At 50.4% G+C, this 16,039-nt stretch overlaps 1 protein-coding gene across 5 annotated transcripts in view; it reads left to right on the forward strand.

Moving 5' to 3' along the window:
* Positions 1 to 2,297: 2,297 nt before the first annotated feature.
* The window catches only part of akna (AT-hook transcription factor), a 35,144-nt gene continuing 21,402 nt past the window's right edge, over positions 2,298 to 16,039 (forward strand). Inside the window, exons 1-20 of one of the 5 annotated variants that reach the window (XM_086171069.1) lie at positions 2,298 to 2,486; positions 3,359 to 3,592; positions 4,774 to 5,150; positions 5,459 to 5,789; positions 5,877 to 6,135; positions 7,106 to 7,180; positions 7,455 to 7,605; positions 7,681 to 7,790; positions 7,867 to 7,926; positions 7,999 to 8,117; positions 8,186 to 8,303; positions 8,738 to 8,865; positions 8,945 to 9,064; positions 9,240 to 9,661; positions 10,546 to 10,675; positions 10,898 to 11,101; positions 11,246 to 11,373; positions 11,484 to 11,594; positions 12,078 to 12,362; positions 12,500 to 12,599. In XM_086171069.1, the coding sequence (XP_086027195.1) occupies positions 4,931 to 5,150; positions 5,459 to 5,789; positions 5,877 to 6,135; positions 7,106 to 7,180; positions 7,455 to 7,605; positions 7,681 to 7,790; positions 7,867 to 7,926; positions 7,999 to 8,117; positions 8,186 to 8,303; positions 8,738 to 8,865; positions 8,945 to 9,064; positions 9,240 to 9,661; positions 10,546 to 10,675; positions 10,898 to 11,101; positions 11,246 to 11,373; positions 11,484 to 11,594; positions 12,078 to 12,362; positions 12,500 to 12,599 (3,071 nt within the window). In that variant the 5' untranslated portion in view covers positions 2,298 to 2,486; positions 3,359 to 3,592; positions 4,774 to 4,930. Of the gene's footprint in view, positions 2,487 to 2,603; positions 2,721 to 3,358; positions 3,593 to 4,773; positions 5,151 to 5,458; positions 5,790 to 5,876; positions 6,136 to 7,105; positions 7,181 to 7,454; positions 7,606 to 7,680; positions 7,791 to 7,866; positions 7,927 to 7,998; positions 8,118 to 8,185; positions 8,304 to 8,737; positions 8,866 to 8,944; positions 9,065 to 9,239; positions 9,662 to 10,545; positions 10,676 to 10,897; positions 11,102 to 11,245; positions 11,374 to 11,483; positions 11,595 to 12,077; positions 12,363 to 12,499; positions 12,600 to 16,039 lie in introns of those variants that run through there. The other 4 variants (XM_086171073.1, XM_086171071.1, XM_086171074.1 and 1 more) reach the window with 4 other exon arrangements.

Raw genomic sequence — 16,039 nt, forward strand, 5'->3', positions numbered from 1 at the left:
GCAAACCGGCTGTTATTACATGTTATTAGCGTGTAGTAAACATGACGCAAGCATGTTGGACTCAGGAACGCCCAGGATTCACATATGATGTTCTTACATTTGACCAGCTGACTGTGGACGTGCAGACCACACACACACACACACACACACACACACACACACACACACACACACACACACACACACACACACACACACACACACACACACACAGCCCCTGCAGTTGAATAACAGCTGATGGTTTTACTTTGTAATTTCATACATTTAATTCTGTTCACCCCCTTCGGCATGTTGGGGATTCAGTGAAGCAATTACACCGGGGGGGGGGTGACATTTAGAGGACACACACACACACACACACACACACACACACACACACACACACACACACACACATGGATTCAATTACAGAAAAACAATTAGGGTATGGTTGAAGGAGAGATGGAGCAGGGAGATGTGATAGAGTGTGTGTGTGTGTGTGTGTGTGTGTGTGTGTGTGTGTGTGTGTGTGTGTGTGTGTGTGTGTGTGTGTGAGAAGTAAAAGCAGACCCAGAGTCAATGTCTATCAGGGAACTGAGGTGACGCAGAGTCACGTCTGCGCTGTTTTCCTGCATCGTCCAATCAGATGGCAGGATTCTGATTGGCAGATCAGCTGGACAAAGATGGAGATGTTGCAGAGGAGCTCAGATGTTCCTCTTGTTGGCGCTTGGAGGAAACGTGAGAACCTGAAGGTCTGGATGTCGGAGGACAACCTTCACTCTCGTGCTTTGGCCACCAGGGGCAGCAAAGCTGGGCTGCAGGGCCAGAAGAGGCGGTGGAGGACTCGGTCCTGCAGAACATCAAGAAACATCTCAACATCAGAGCAATGAAGCTGATTCCGTGTGTGTGTGTGTGTGTGTGTGTGTGTGAGAACATTGGCACTGCACTGCAGCCATCGTAGGGAGAATGTTCTCTGGCTTCTTGGTCCTGGTTCTCCAGGTTCCTCTGAGGTTCTTCTGGGGTTGGAGTTGCAGGTCAGAGTTGCAGGAGTTGAGAACAGATGGTGGAGAACCCAATGTTTTTTGAGCCTCCATCCAGAACCTTCTGGAGGAGGTCCTCTCTGCGACAGCGAGCTACCCAATACCCCCCCGCCTACTCAAGAACCAATCAGAGACCGGCGCCTGCTCCCTGCAGAGTTAAGCCCCGCCCCCTGCTGGACCGGCTCAGATCTCCTCACCCGTGCCTGCTGCTCCATCAGCTTCCTGATCTACTTTGTTTGGTGGGTCTTCTCCTGGTTCTCCTGGTTCTCCTGTCTCTGTAGAACCCATGGAGAACCTCGAGCTCTTTCTACTGAAAGTGTTTTATTTTTCAATAAAGGTTCTGCTCAGGACCAGCAGGCTGCAGGTCTTATTTTGAAGGTACGTGCAGAACGTTCTCCCTGAGGAACCTGACGATCTGACAGAGAACTTGGAGCAAAGTCCGGAGGAGGAACCATCACCTCCTCCCAGGGTCTCCAGGTTCCATCAGAGGAGGCGCTGGGTTCTGTGACCTTCTGATGGAGGAACACTGGGTTCCCCTTCTGGTCACGAGGAGAAGAATGTCAGTCACAATTTGGGTTCTGGAGCTGATGGTGTGTACCATCAGAGGGTTCCATCAGAGGGTTCCATCAGGAGGTTCCATCAGGAGGTTCTGTAGGTGGGTTCCTTCAGAGGGTTCTGTAGGTGGGTTCCATCAGGAGGTTCTGCAGGTGGGTTCTGGCTGCCAGTCAAACCAAACATGTGCGGATGCTGCCCCCTGGTGGCCGGGAGGAGCCACTGCAGCGCTTCAGATCTTCCTCCAGGTCCAGCCCGCTGGTCAGGAGGCTTCTCCAGGGTTCTCCCGAGCTTCTGTGCTCCTCAGGAGAACCTCCAGCGCCTCCTGGAGTCTGAAGGACCACCAGAGTTCTGACAACCAGCAGACTGGCTGAGCGAGCCTGTGATTGACAGCCGGCTTAACTGGTAAGCCCCGCCCCCTCGACCCAATCACAGCTCGGATTGGGTCTTGGTAATATTACATTACATCATATTGTAATTATATTATATTATATTACATTATATTGTATTATATTATATTATATTATATTACATTATATTGTATTACAATATATTATTTGATGTTATATTTCATTTTATTACCACCAACCTGCGGTTTGAAGACTGTCAGTCATCTTAAGCCCCGCCCCCTGAGCCGCCTCCTGGCCAATCAGCAGCCAGAGCCGGTGCCCCCGGTGCTCTCCGTGGGCGAACTTCGCCCCGAGTTCCACCTGTCAGGCTCGTGGCTTCCGGGCGGGCGGCGGCGGGTTCTCCTGTGACGTCAGCAGGGTTCCACGGAGAACACCGTCCTCCGCGGGCACGCGTTCCACGCGGAAGCGTGTTCGTGAAATCGATCGCCCGCGCGGAGCCCGGATGAAGGAGGTCCGTGACGAGACACGAGTGGAGCAGAAATCTCCGGATTCAAACACCGTGCGTGTGAGTCCCGGCGTGTGTGTGCGTGTGTGTGTGTTGTGTTCTGAGCGCCATGGAGACGGGGGGGGGGGGCTCCATTTCTTTAGTTTAACGGTTTTCAAGGCAACGACCCCTGGGACCCCCCCTCACACACACACGTGCACGCGTACACACACAGGCACACACGTGCACGCGTACACACACCTCCCCCGGCGCTCGGTGACAAAAACACCAGATTTGTAAAAAGTAGTCGGTGAGGTGAGTCTGCAAACACTCCGTGTGTGTGTGTGTGTGTGTGTGTGTGTGTGTGTGTGTGTATATTATTGTGGGTGATTTTTGTATACTTTGTGTAGTATATTGTGTTGTATATTGTTATTTTTACTGTTTGTGCTGTATGTTCTATGTGTGTGATTGTGTGTGTTTTGTTGTGTATAGTGTGTGTACTGTATGTTCTGTGTGTGTGTGTGTGTGTGTTTTGTTGTGTATAGTGTGTGTACTGTATGTTCTGTGTGTGTGTGTGTGTGTTTTGTTGTGTATACTGTGTGTGTGTGTGTGTGTTTTGTTGTGCATACTGTGTGTTTTGTATGTGTGTGTGTTTTGTTGTGTATACTGTGTGTGTGTGTGTGTGTTGTTGTGTATACTCTGTGTGTGTGTGTGTGTGTGTGTGTGTGTGTGTGTGTGTGTGTTCTCTGAAAGGGTTGCTGCTGTTGAATGAAAGGAAGTTGATCTGAAGAACAGGATATTGATCATATAGACGGTGATATTGATGACATTGATCATGATATTGATCATAGTGATGTTGGTATTGATGACATTGATAATGTATTGATTGTACAGACGCTGGTATCAATGATATTGATCATATTGCTGTTATTGATCCCATTGTGTTGTTGCAGCTCCTCTGGGAGGAAATGATGACGAGGAGATTTTCCAAGTAGAACCTTCAGGAGGTGTGAGGTGTGTCTCTGGACCGGGGTGGAGAACCCTTGGAGAACCCTTGGAGAACCCAGGTTCTGTGGCAGAACCTTCCGGACTGGGTTTCCAGAACCCTTTGAGGTGGAGCTCAGGAGGAACCTTCTGGAAGTTGTGTCTGTTCTAAGGCCTTGGTTCTGCGGTTCTTCACTCCTGCTGTAGGTTCTCCTCCAGACCCCCCGTGGGTCAGGAGATCTAAGCTGCCGTCCGTCTGTGTCTGATGGGACATGTGTGTGTGTGTGTGTGTGTGTGTGTGTGTGTGTGTGTGTGTGTGTGTGAGGTGGGGTTGGATCTTCAGATTATCTGCTCCATCTGGCCCCCTGAGCTCCTCCGAGCAGAAGGTCTAAGCATGTGATGGTGTTTCCTGCTGGTGCAACACATTCATCACTACAAGTGACAACACTGACGTTGTTTGGTAATAAGTGTGTAATAACACTCTGTTGCCATGGTAATAAGTGTGTAATAACACTATGTTGCCATGGTAATAAGTGTGTAATAACACTATGTTGTCATGGTAATAAGTGTGTAATAACACTATGTTGCCATGGTAATAAGTGTGTAATAACACTATGTTGCCATGGTAATAAGTGTGTAATAACACTCGGTTGCCATGGTAATAAGTGTGTAATAACCCATTTATTAAAACAACATTCTCCACCTCGGGGTTCCACGTGGTCTCCTTTCTGGGAGACATGGTGAGCGTCCTGGAGAACCTGCTGAAGGTGGCCGGGCAGCAGGTTCTCCAGGCTGGACTGTGGTTCCACGTCCGTGGAGAACGTGGGCCGATAATCTTCTTGGGATTAATCTGGGATGGTGACGAGAGCGGAGAAGATGGATCTCCAGCAATCATCTTCATGAGGTTCTGGGGATCCGTCCTGGTTCTCGGCTTCTGTCCCACCAGATCTTTAAGAACCTCCTCTGCGATGTCCAGAACCTGCTCCTCGTGACTCTTTTCTGAACGTTCTCCGGTTCCTCCTCGAGGAACCCGCCGTGCTCCGTCACTTTATTTCGGTGTAGGTCGCCGGGTCACGTTGCCGTGGCGACAGACACCGAGCTCACCTGCACTGAACATCTGCGTCCAGCTTTCATCCATCCTGGGCTCGGGTTCCCACCTGAGGTTCCACCTGAGAAGGTCCAGGAGACTCCCGGATTAGATCTTCTGGATTCTAATCTCGGAGTCTCCATGTTCTCCTGCATGGGTTCTCCAGGTTCTCTGTCTGGTTTGGGAGTGTGTGAGGGACACGGAGAACCCAGAAGTTCTGCAGTAACAGGATCCCGGCTAAGTACTCGGAGTACTTAGTACTCGGAGTACATGAAGTACTGCACTCCTGTGTTTCAGGTCCTGCATCTGCGTCCTGCAGGTGGACCTCTGAGGTGGATGAAGGTCCCTGAGCTGGAGGTCATGTCTGGCTGGTGGGACTTCACCGCAGATCCAGGGAGCCAGGAGAAGATGCGGAGGGTCCGCTTCCGGGCCGAGACCAGAACCTGAGGCCCCGATGGAGACCCGGAGGAGGGGCGCGGCGGGGGGGGTCTTCTGGACCACAGAGGTCCAGGAGGAGGAGGTGGTTGAGGAGATGGAGGAGGAGGACTTTGTGAGGCAGATGGACGAGAACGGCATCATCGGCCTGGAGGACTCCCTGAGGAACACCAGGCTGGTAGAACCTGAGGAGCTGAGATCCAGGTCTGCAGGGGAGGATGGAGCAGCTCCATCACCAGGTGGGTCTTCATCCTGACCTCCTTCACCCTCAGGGTTCTGGATGTTCCGGGTTCTTCTCAAACATCTAGACCCTCAGAGGTCCACGTCTGGAAGGAGGTGATTCGGGTCAATTGAAAAGGTCCTCATGAGAGATCGAGGGTTCGGTGGTCCGGTGGGTTCTTCTCTCCTGCTGGACAGGATGTGACGTCACAAAGGAGGAGCAGACGTCTGTGATGTCACTGTGAAGGAGCTCGAGGTTCTCCAGAACCTCTGGAGAACCAGGTTCCTGCAGACCTCCACGGAACTATTCTCCCATCTCCGTCGGCAGGCGTTCGGGAAGCCCTTCTTCCCGAGAGCCGTGGAGGACACGGGATGGACCATGGGTCTGGAGACGATGAAGAAGAGGAGGACCGGAGGACCCCGAGGGCAGGAGAACCTTCTCTCTCCGACGTCTGCTCCGAGTTCTTCATCGAAAACGAAACGTTTCCAGAGACGGACCTTCCAGGAAGTCCGTGGGGATCCGACTGCAGCGAGGCTGAGGTCTTCAGCGAGGATCCGTCTTCTCTGAGGACAAGGAGGCCACGCACTCCTGAAGCTCCACCTGCCGGAGCCGTCCAGAAGACACCCAGAGCTCCACCCGGAGCGGCCGAAGGGTCCAGGTGAGCCCGGAGGTCTCGCGGGTGGACTTTGTCCCGTGACATTTGCCCTCCGTGAAGCTCCTTCATGGAGTTCCTGATGTTCTCCAGCAGAGCTTCTGGAGCTCGCCGGGCGGTGGACTCTCGGCTGGGGTTCCCCAGAGGTGTCTACACCCCCCCTCGGAGCAGAGCCGCCCCCCCGCGGACCTCCTGCCCCGAGCGGCCCCTGGTCTTCAAGTCCCCCGCCGACATTGTGAAGGAGGTTCTTCTGCGCCGTGACGACGGGCGCCGTGGCGACGGGGGCGGGGCCACCGTCCCACATGACTTCAGGAGCCCCCAGCAGGCCGCCGCCCTGCTGCTGCAGCTGCAGGTACCTTCAACCTCCAACCTCAGCTAGAACTGAGCAGACGTCCCTCTGGGTCCACAATCTGTGGTAGAACCTTCTCTACCTCAGTGGGTTCTCCCTCTGTGGGAGTCTCCATGTTCCTCCCAGGCCTGCCTGGGTTCTCCATGTTCTCCTGCCTTGGCTCTCTATGTTCTCCCCACCTTGGTTCTCCTACCTTGGTCCTCTCCACGTTCTCCTACCTTGTTTCTCCATGTTCTCCTGCCTGGGTTCTCCACGTTCTCCTACCTTGGTTCTCCTACCTTGGTCCCCTCCGTGTTCTCCTACCTTGGTTCTCCATGTTCTCCTGCCTGGGTTCTCCACGTTCTCCTACCTTGGTCCTCTCCACGTCTCCTACCTTGGTTCTCCATGTTCTCCTGCCTGGGTTCTCCGTGTTCTCCTACCTCAGTTCTCCTACCTTGGTCCTCTCCACATTCTCCTACCTTGGCTCTCCATGTTCTTCTACCTTGGTTCTCCTACCTTGGTTCTCCACGTTCTCCTACCTTGGCTCTCCACATTCTCCTACCTCAGTTCTCCATGTTCTCCTGCCTGGGTTCTCCGTGTTCTCCTACCTTGGTTCTCCTACCTTGGTCCTCTCCACATTCTCCTACCTCAGTTCTCCATGTTCTCCTACCTCGGTTCTCCTACCTTGGTCCTCTCCATGTTCTCCTACCTTGGCTCTCCATGTTCTCCTACCTTGGCTCTCCACGTTCTCCTACCTCAGTTCTCCATGTTCTCCTACCTCGGTTCTCCTATCTTGGTCCTCTCCACATTCTCCTACCTTGGTTCTCCATGTTCTCCTACCTTGGTCCTCCTACCTTGGTCCTCTCCACGTTCTCCTACCTTAGTTCTCTATGTTCTCCTACCTTGGGACCAGAACCCAGCCTGGTTCCTGCTGAAGCCACGACCTTCACCGTCCTTCAGGTCCTGATGGTCCTGGTCTCCTCTCCTCCTGCAGGAGGACTACGACAAACTGCTGACCAAGTACGCCGAGAAGGAGAACACCATCGACCGTCTGCGTTTGGAGGCCAAGGTGGGCGAGAACCTGGGCTTGGATTCATCACTCTAGAGAAACCTTCTGTCTGGTTGACCACTGTGAGTTGTGGTGCAACCATACAGTGCCTGGTTTGGAGCTGCTGAGGTCCAGCTCAGGTTCCTCTCAGGTTCCTGTCAGCCTCCACTTGCCCCACCCAGCTCCTCCACACAACCAGAAAGTGAAAGTGAAGGAAGGGAAAGATCTGGACCAGAAGCTTTCAGAGGAGTTCAGAACCTCTGATCACCCTGTGTTTGGGTTCCACCTCCTTCAGGTGAACCTGTACTCGGACCCGCCCCGGCCCGGTCACTCTCTGCTCTCTGGACTTAATGGAGTTCCTTCCAATCTCCTGACCCTGGACATCCCTCGGGCTCAGAGGGCGGATCTCCAGGCTGCTCCTCTGGACCCAGACGATGGAACCCAGAGTATGGAACCTCAGCCTGCAGAACACCAAAGGTTCCACACGGCACAGCTGATGTTTGTTCCTTCGTCCGGTGCAGGAACTTCTACTAGCGGACCTCCTTCGCGGGCCTCTTGCTCAGGTGACCTCCAGGTGGGGCGGCAGCTGATGTCGGTCCTCTACAGCCAGGCTGACAGGTTCCTCCAGCAGGTGAGGAGCGGAGAACTTCCCTGGGGTTCCCCGATGTGAAGGCATCGGCGTAACGTCCGCTCTGTGCTCCACTCAGACCCAGACCTTTGAGGATCTCCTGGAGAACAAAAAGCTGCTGGCGTCTGAGCAGAAGAAGGTTGGGGTCTCAGAGTCCAAGAAGGGAAAGTTGTCTCCTGTCAGGTTCTGAAACCCTTGTGTTCCTCCTCAGGGCCTCTCGCGGCTCCTCCAGGGCCTGGACTCCCTGGAGCGAGGGTATCTTCTGGCGAGGGACGACCACCGGGACCTCCTGCTGCAGGGAGCAGACCCGGGCTCCTTTGACCCCGAGCGGTGAGGCCCCAGCTTGACCTCCCTACTGGGCGGTTCTCCAGGTTCCTAACGGGTTCCTCCCGTCCCAGGGAGCTGGAGGGGCTGATCTTCCGCTGCGAGATGAAGATGGACGGGCTGAAGGAGCAGCTGGGCCGGGGGCAGATTGTGTCCCCGGCCCCGCCCCCTGCCCCGGAGCCCCGCCCCCAGGTATGACCTCCTGCCCGCCCTCTTGGTCCTGCCAAACCCTCTGAGAAGATCATCATCTTGCTCCTTGTATGTAGTCCCATCTTGTAAGGAGCAAGATGGGACTACATGCAGTACATATATATATTAATTTCTGCGCTGTCCATTCGCGGATGCATGTGCAGTTACCCCACCATTGGACACAAAAAGGACTAGCTTAGCTTAGCTTAGCTTAGCTTAGCTTATCTTAGCTACATGCATCGGCTAATTCGAGATCCCCCCCCGCTAATGATTGATACTCTGTGCCATCCATTGGAAAGAACCCTTGCAGCTTCTGCATCATGGGACATAAAGGACTAACTTAGCTTAGCTTAGCTTAGCTTAGCGTAGCCTATTTTTTTTTACTCACACATATGCATCTATATATGTATATAGACACTTATATATACCCTCCCCAGGTCCTGGCCGGGCCCCTGTGGGTCGACCCTGAAGGGCCCTCAGGAGATGGAGGTCCAGCCCTGAAGATGGAGGATGAGCTTCTCCACCCGGACCCTGCGGACGGCGTCATCGTCACGGAAACAGACGGGTGAGACCTCCAGGAGGTCCTGGGTCTACAGCCAGGAGGTCATCTTCTCATCCCTCGTGTTCCTCGTCCTTCTCCCCAGCCTTGGAGGTTCCAGAGGAGGTCAGGCCTCGCCGGGGGAGGAGCTTCTCCGCCCGCCTGCCTCCGCCGAGGAACCCGAAGCCCACGGCGAGGTGGGACGGCGTCCAGCAGACACACGGAGGTTTGTTTCCTGTTTGTCCAAGAAGCTCTCAGATGTTCTGCATCTGGTGCACTGTCCCTTCAAGGTCTTGGTGTGGTTCCATGACGTTCTATGATGTTCTCTGACGTTCTGCGGTGTTTTGCGTGTTCTGTGAAGTTCTTGATGTTCTGTAATGTTCTCCAATGTTCTCTGACAGGCTGATGGAACCTGGGCACAGGGGTTCTCCGAAGGTCCTCCTCCCCACACAGCGGTCCAGGAGACCCAGCAGGTCCTCCTGGGGGGGCCGGTCTCCACCCTCCGGAGGGGGGGGCTCCTTCAGCTTCAGCCTGGTGGGGGGGGGTACGAGCGAGGGGCGGAGCCTAACGTCCCAGGTCGGCGCCCCCCGACCCCGCCGGGGGGGGTTCGTGGTCCCGTCCTCGTCCCCGGGGACGGACAGCGGGTTCCCCGGGTCCGAGGGAGGCCAGCAGGGGGCGCCGTGGAGCCGGGGGGGGGAGGAGGTCCACCTGGGTTCCTCCTCCACGCTCTCCTGTCTCGGGGAGGGGGGGGCCCAGACCAGACCCGCCAATCACCCTGGCCCCGCCCCCCGAACACACCACGGAGATCCAGACCTGAACCACGGTGAGGGGGGCCACCTTCACTATACAGAAAACTGCTGCTCCTGAGGGAGGCTCTCCTGGGTCTCTTGGGTCCCCTGGGACTCCAGGGTGTTCAGAGTCTCTAGGATCTGCAGAGTGTCCATGGTCTCCAGGTTCTCTAGGGTCTCCAGGTTCTCTAGAGTCTCCAGGCTCTCCAGGGTCTTTAGGGTCTCTAGAGTCTCCAGGGTCTTTAGGGTCTCCAGATGTTTCATGGTCTCTAAGGTCTCTAGAGTCTCTAGGCTCTCCAGGGTCTTTAGGGTCTCTAGAGTCTCCAGGGTCTTTAGGGTCTCCAGATGTTTCATGGTCTCTAAGGTCTCTAGAGTCTCCAGGCTCTCCAGGGTGTTCAGGGTCTCTAGGGTCTGCAGGTTCTCTAGGGTCTCCAGGGTCTCTTGGGTCCCCTGGGACTCCAGGGTGTTCAGAGTCTCTAGGGTCTAAAGACTGTCCAGGGTCCGCAGGTTCTCTAGGATCTCCAGGTTCTCTAGGAACTCCAGGGTCTTTAGGGTTTCCAGATGTTTCATGGTCTCTAAGGTCTCTAGAGTCTCCATGTTCTCCATGGTCTACAGGGTCTCCAGGTTCTCGAGGGTCTCCAGAAGGTTCTCCTGCTGGAGTTGTGCTTTATGTTGCAGCTTAAAACTACTTCTAGAAAACCCTTCTATTTATAGTACTTGTGTTTTACACTTTAAACAGTCATCTGTGTGTGTGTGTGTGTGTGTGTGTGTGTGTGGTCCATTGTGTGTGTAGTATAGTGTGTGTGTGTGTGTGTGTGTGTGTGTGTGTGTGTTGTATTGTGTTGTATTATGATATCTGGTGCTTCCATTGTTGTCCAGTAGAGGGCGCTGTTGTCTGACCCTCCTCCTCCTCCTCCAGCTTCCTCTCCATCCCATGGTGACCATGGCAACCACTATCCAAGCTCCTCCTCCTCCTCCTCGTCCAACACCGCCTCCCACCATCGCCGTGGCAACCCACTCAGGTCACCGACCTCCTGTCAGGAGGCCAGGTGAGTGTCGTCATGGCGACGTGTTGAGAGTAACCAGGATCAGGACCAGGACCAGGATAGATGTTCTCCTGGGTCCTCTGAGGAGGATGTTGGTCTCCATGTGTTCATGCATACCGTGTGTGTGTGTGTGTCTGTGTGTGTGTGTGTGTGTGTGTGTGTGTGTGTGTGTGTGTGTGTGTGTGTGTGTGTGTGTGACCCCCCCCGTGGTGTGTTTGGTGTCAGCGGTGCGTTCAAGGCCCTGCAGGCCGAGGTGGAGGAGCTGAGGGAGCAGATCGAACGCTGTCTGAGGACCCAGAAGATCCCGGCCTCCACGGTCCCTTCCGCTCCGAGGCCCCGCCCCCTGGCTCAGAGGCCCCGCCCCCTGGCTCAGAGGCCCCGCCCCCTGCCCAAGAGGCCCCGCCCCTGCACCTCCACGCCCCTCGCCAGGTAAGGGCCGCCGCCCTGTGGAGAACCTCCACCTCCAACCTCCTGGTTCACCTCCTGCCGTGGACGGGGAAGGTCTCGGAGGTGAGGAACCTTGAGGTTCTTCACTTCAGCTTCTCCTCAGCGTGTTCCTGCCTGGTCGTCCAGGTCTGGAGAGCGTTGGAGGGACGGCGAGGACCCGGCGGGCGGGACCTTCAGCAGCGAGGCGTCCAGGTGGAGTCCCTCAGCGAGAAGCTCCTCCTCTTCGGCTCACAGACCAACCCCGGTGGAGATCCGTGAGTCCCGACACAAGTTCTACCATCCATGTCTGATGTTCTCTGAAGGAGGTGGAGAAGAGAAGGGAAGAGGCCCGAGGAGAACCTTCAATCCCGTTCCTCTTCTCCAGGCACGTCGGAGGAGGACTCGGCTCCTCGTCTCCAGGTGTCCAGATGCACCCAAACATCTGCGGAGGTGGTTCCTCCTCTAGGGACCTCCTGCAGCAGGAGGACCCAGTCCAGTAAGAACCTCAGCCCCACCACCTTCTAGTGACCGGGGAGGAGCTTCCAGAGACCAGGAGAACCCACCGATGGTTCTCTCTTACATTACAAGTTACTTCTCCTTTTTCTTCTGCTCCCTTCTGGGGTCTCCACAGCCAATCATCTCCCTTCATCTCACCTTCTCCTGTCACACCTCCTGTCCTCCTCCCCTCCATCCACAAACCTCCTCTCTGGTCTCCCGACCTCCTCCATCCTCCTCTACCCAGATCTTCTCCATCCCTCCTCTGCCCATGTCCAAGCCATCCAGAACATCTAACATCTGGATTATTGAAGTCTTTATGCTCTTGAGAAAAGTCATGCAAGATGTTTATTACACGTTATTACACATCTATTACACATCTATTACATGTTTATTACACATCTATTACACATCTATTACATGTTTATTACATGTTATGAAGCCTTTATTGCCCCCTCAGCTTCTGTCTGGGATGTTCTTGCAGAAGCAGCAGGTGGCAGCAGAGAGTCGACCCTCCACTGCTCCTTCTGTGGTCCTCCAGGACCATGCAGACCAGGAGCAGCAGGTCCTGCTCGGAGTCCAGGATGTTGTTCTCCGGGTTCTTCTTGGAGAACTGCGGGGAACCCGAACCCGAGCGGTTCGGAGAACAACGTGGACCTGAGTGGAAGCCAGGAGGTCCGGGAACATCTGGGTCCGGTTCCACCACGTTCTCCTGAGGAACCTGGAGGTTCCTGCGGGTTCTCGGCTTTCAGGAGAAAAACAGTAACACGTCAGTGATGAATTCACAGACATTTCTTGGTTTCAAAATGATGAAATAGAAACTTTGATAACAAAATATAAAAAAAAAAAAAAGAAAAAAAATTAAAATAGTTGTAACAGTTCCCGCCCCTTCGGTGTGATTGACAGGCGGGGAGGCGGAGCCTCAGGGGTCGGACAGGAAGTGGAATGGCAGCTTCCCTGCAGCCGCTCTGATGGAGAGCGTGCACGTGTGTCCGCCATCTGTCCTGTGAGTGCGCGCACACACACACACACACACACACACACACACACACACACACACGTGAATGTATGTATGTATGTATGTATGAATGTATGTTTGTATATGTATGTAAGTATGCATGGACGTATATATGTATGTATACATGAATGTATGTATATATGTATGTATAAATTTATGTATGTATGCAGGCAACTATGTATGTATGTATATATGTGTGTGTGTGTGTGTGTGTGTGTGTGTGTGTGTGTGTGTGTGTGTGTGTGTGAGACACTATGAGACAGACTGAGAAAAATAACCCAGAAAATCACATTGTATCATTTTTAAAGAATGTATTTGCAAATGATGGTGGAAAATAAGTATTTGGTCAAGAACAAACAAGCAAGATTTCTGTCTCACAAACCTGTAACTTCTTTTGTAAGAGGCCCTTCAGTCCTCGTCCTCCACACGTCACCTGTTTGAACTGGTTATCAGAATAAAAGCCTCAAACCCTCTAAGCTCCACCATGGCCGAGACCAAAGAGAAACCAAACTGTAGACCTGCACCAGCTGGGAGGACTGACTCTGCTCTGGGTGAGCAGCTCGGTGTGAAGATGTCAACTGTGGGAGCAATCAGTAGAAAATGGAAGACGTACAAGACCAGTGATAATCTCCCTCTGTCCGGGCCTCCACGCAAGATCTCACCCCGTGGAGTCAAAATGATCGCAAGAACGCTGAGCAAAAATCCCAGAAGCACACGAGGGACCTGGTGAAGGAGCTGCAGAGAGCTGGACCAGAGTTACAAACGCAACCATCAGGAACTCACGACGCTGCAGGGACTCAAAGCCTGCAGTGCCAGAAGCGAACCCCTGCTTCAGAGCATACATGTCCAGGACCCTCTGAAGGCTGCTACAGAGAATCTGGATGATCCAGAAGAGGACCGGGAAAATGTCCTATGGTCAGATGAAACCAAAATACAACTTTTTGGTAAAAAATCAAATTGTCATGTTTGGAGCAGAAATAACACCATACCTACTGTGAAGCACGGCGGCGGGAACATCACGTTTTTCTGCAGAGGGGCCAGGACCACTGATCTGTGGAAAGGAAAGACTGAGCGGGCCGTGTTCGCTGAAAACCTCCTTCCATCAGCAATTCACTGAAGATGAATCAGTCCGTGTTGCCTCGCGACGACCCTGAAACATCTCCGCTCTAGAGGAGATCCGCATGGAGGAATGGGACAAAATACCAGCAAGTGTGTGAAAACCTAGTGAAGACCTACAGAAAAGGTTGGACCTCTGTCCATGCCAACCAAGCATAAACAACAAAGTATTGAGATGAACGTTTGTTCTTGACCAAATACTTATTTTCCACCATCATTTGCAAATACGTTCTTTAAAGATCAGACAATGTGATTCTCTGGATTATTTTCCTCGTTCTGACTCATCGTTGAAGTTCAGCTACGATGGAAACTAAAGGCCTCTAGCAGCTTTTTTACTGGGACAACTTGCATGTGTGTGTGTGTATATATTTGGGTAGGCATGTGTAAATGTATGTATGTACATATCTATAGAATATAGAATTCAGAATCTATGTGCGTAAATATCGTCACCCTCTTAAAATAATCGCCTGAGTCATTTTTTCAGAGTTTTCAGGAAACACAAAAAACTGAAAAAAATGACTTAGGCGATTAATTTAAGAGGGTGACGATATGAAGGTATATCAGTGTATGAATATAGGTATGTATATGTGTGTGTGTGTGTGTGTGTGTGTGTGTGTGTGTGTGTGTATATGTGTGTCTGAGTATGTATGTATGTATCTGTGTATGTATAGATGTGTATACGTATGTCTGTGTTAATTGTATGTGTCGAGATATGAATGTATGTGTATGAACGTATGTGTGTGTGTGTGTATGTATTTATGTATGTGTGTGTGTATGTATGAATGTAGCAGTGTATGTATGTGTATGTGTGTATGTATGTATTTATGTCTGAGTATGTATGTATGTATGTATGTATGTATGTGTCTAAGTATAATTTATGTACATATGTATATATGTGTAAATATGTAAGTGTGTGCATGTGTGTGAATACAAGAATGTAGGTGTGAATGTGTTAACGTATGTATATATGTGTGTGTGTGAATGTATACATTTGTGTATCCGTGTGTTTATGTATGAATGTATGTATGTGTGTGTGTTTATGTATGTGTATCTGTATGTATGTTTGTATGTAAGTGTGTATGTATGTATGTATGTATGAATGTATGTATGTATGTGTGTATATATATCTGTACGTATGTATGTCTTTATGTATGTATATATGATTGTGCTATGTATGTTTATGTATGTATGTATATGTGTGTGTATGTATGTGTTCATGTATGAATATATGTATTTGTGTTTATATCTATGTATGTATGTGTGTGTGTATATATATCTTTATGTATTATCTATATTTATTGTATGTATGTGTGAAAGTAAGTATGAATGTATGTGTGTGTGTATGTATGTATATGTGTTTATATGTATGTAAGTATGTATGTATGTATGTATGTGTGAATATATGTCTGCATGTCAGTATGTATGTATGTCATTATGAATGTATGTATGTATGTGAGTGTTTATGTATATATATGTGAGAATGTTTGTATGTGAGAATGCATGTATTTATTTTGTTTGTATGTATGTTTTTTGGTGTGTGTGTATGTATGTATGTATGTATGTATGTATCTTAGTGTATGGATGTTGATTAATACATACATTAATACATACATATATTAATACATGTATACATACATACATTTATACATACAAATATACATACACAGATAAATAAATACATACATACATACATTAATACATACCTACATACATACATACATACATAAATTAATACATACATACATACATACTTACATACATATACATGTATACCTACATACATTAATACATTTATACATACATACATACATACACACACATACATACTTGCATACATACACATACATATACACATTCATGCATACATACACACTTACAAACATACATACATACATACAAAAATACATACATACATACCTACTTATGCATATATATATACATACATACGTACACAAATACAAACATACATAAAGACTTACAGACATAGATACATACTAACATACATATATACTTTCTTACGTTCAAACATTCTCATGTACATAAACATTAAAATATACATGCATACATACATACATATACATACTTACATACATAAATAAATACAAACATTTATACATACATGGATATATAGATATATACATCCATATACATACATACATGCAAAAATGGAGATATATATACGTACAAACATACAAAAATACACACATAAATACATACATACATACATACATATACATACATACTTGCATACATACATACACACATACCTACATACATACATATACATAAATACATACATGCATACATACATA

The sequence above is a fragment of the Fistularia commersonii genome, chromosome 23 (genome assembly GCF_037954325.1).
Source record: "Fistularia commersonii isolate RoL2024-O1a breed Wild chromosome 23, RoL_Fcom_v1.0, whole genome shotgun sequence".
NCBI classification, from domain to species: Eukaryota; Metazoa; Chordata; class Actinopteri; order Syngnathiformes; family Fistulariidae; genus Fistularia; species Fistularia commersonii.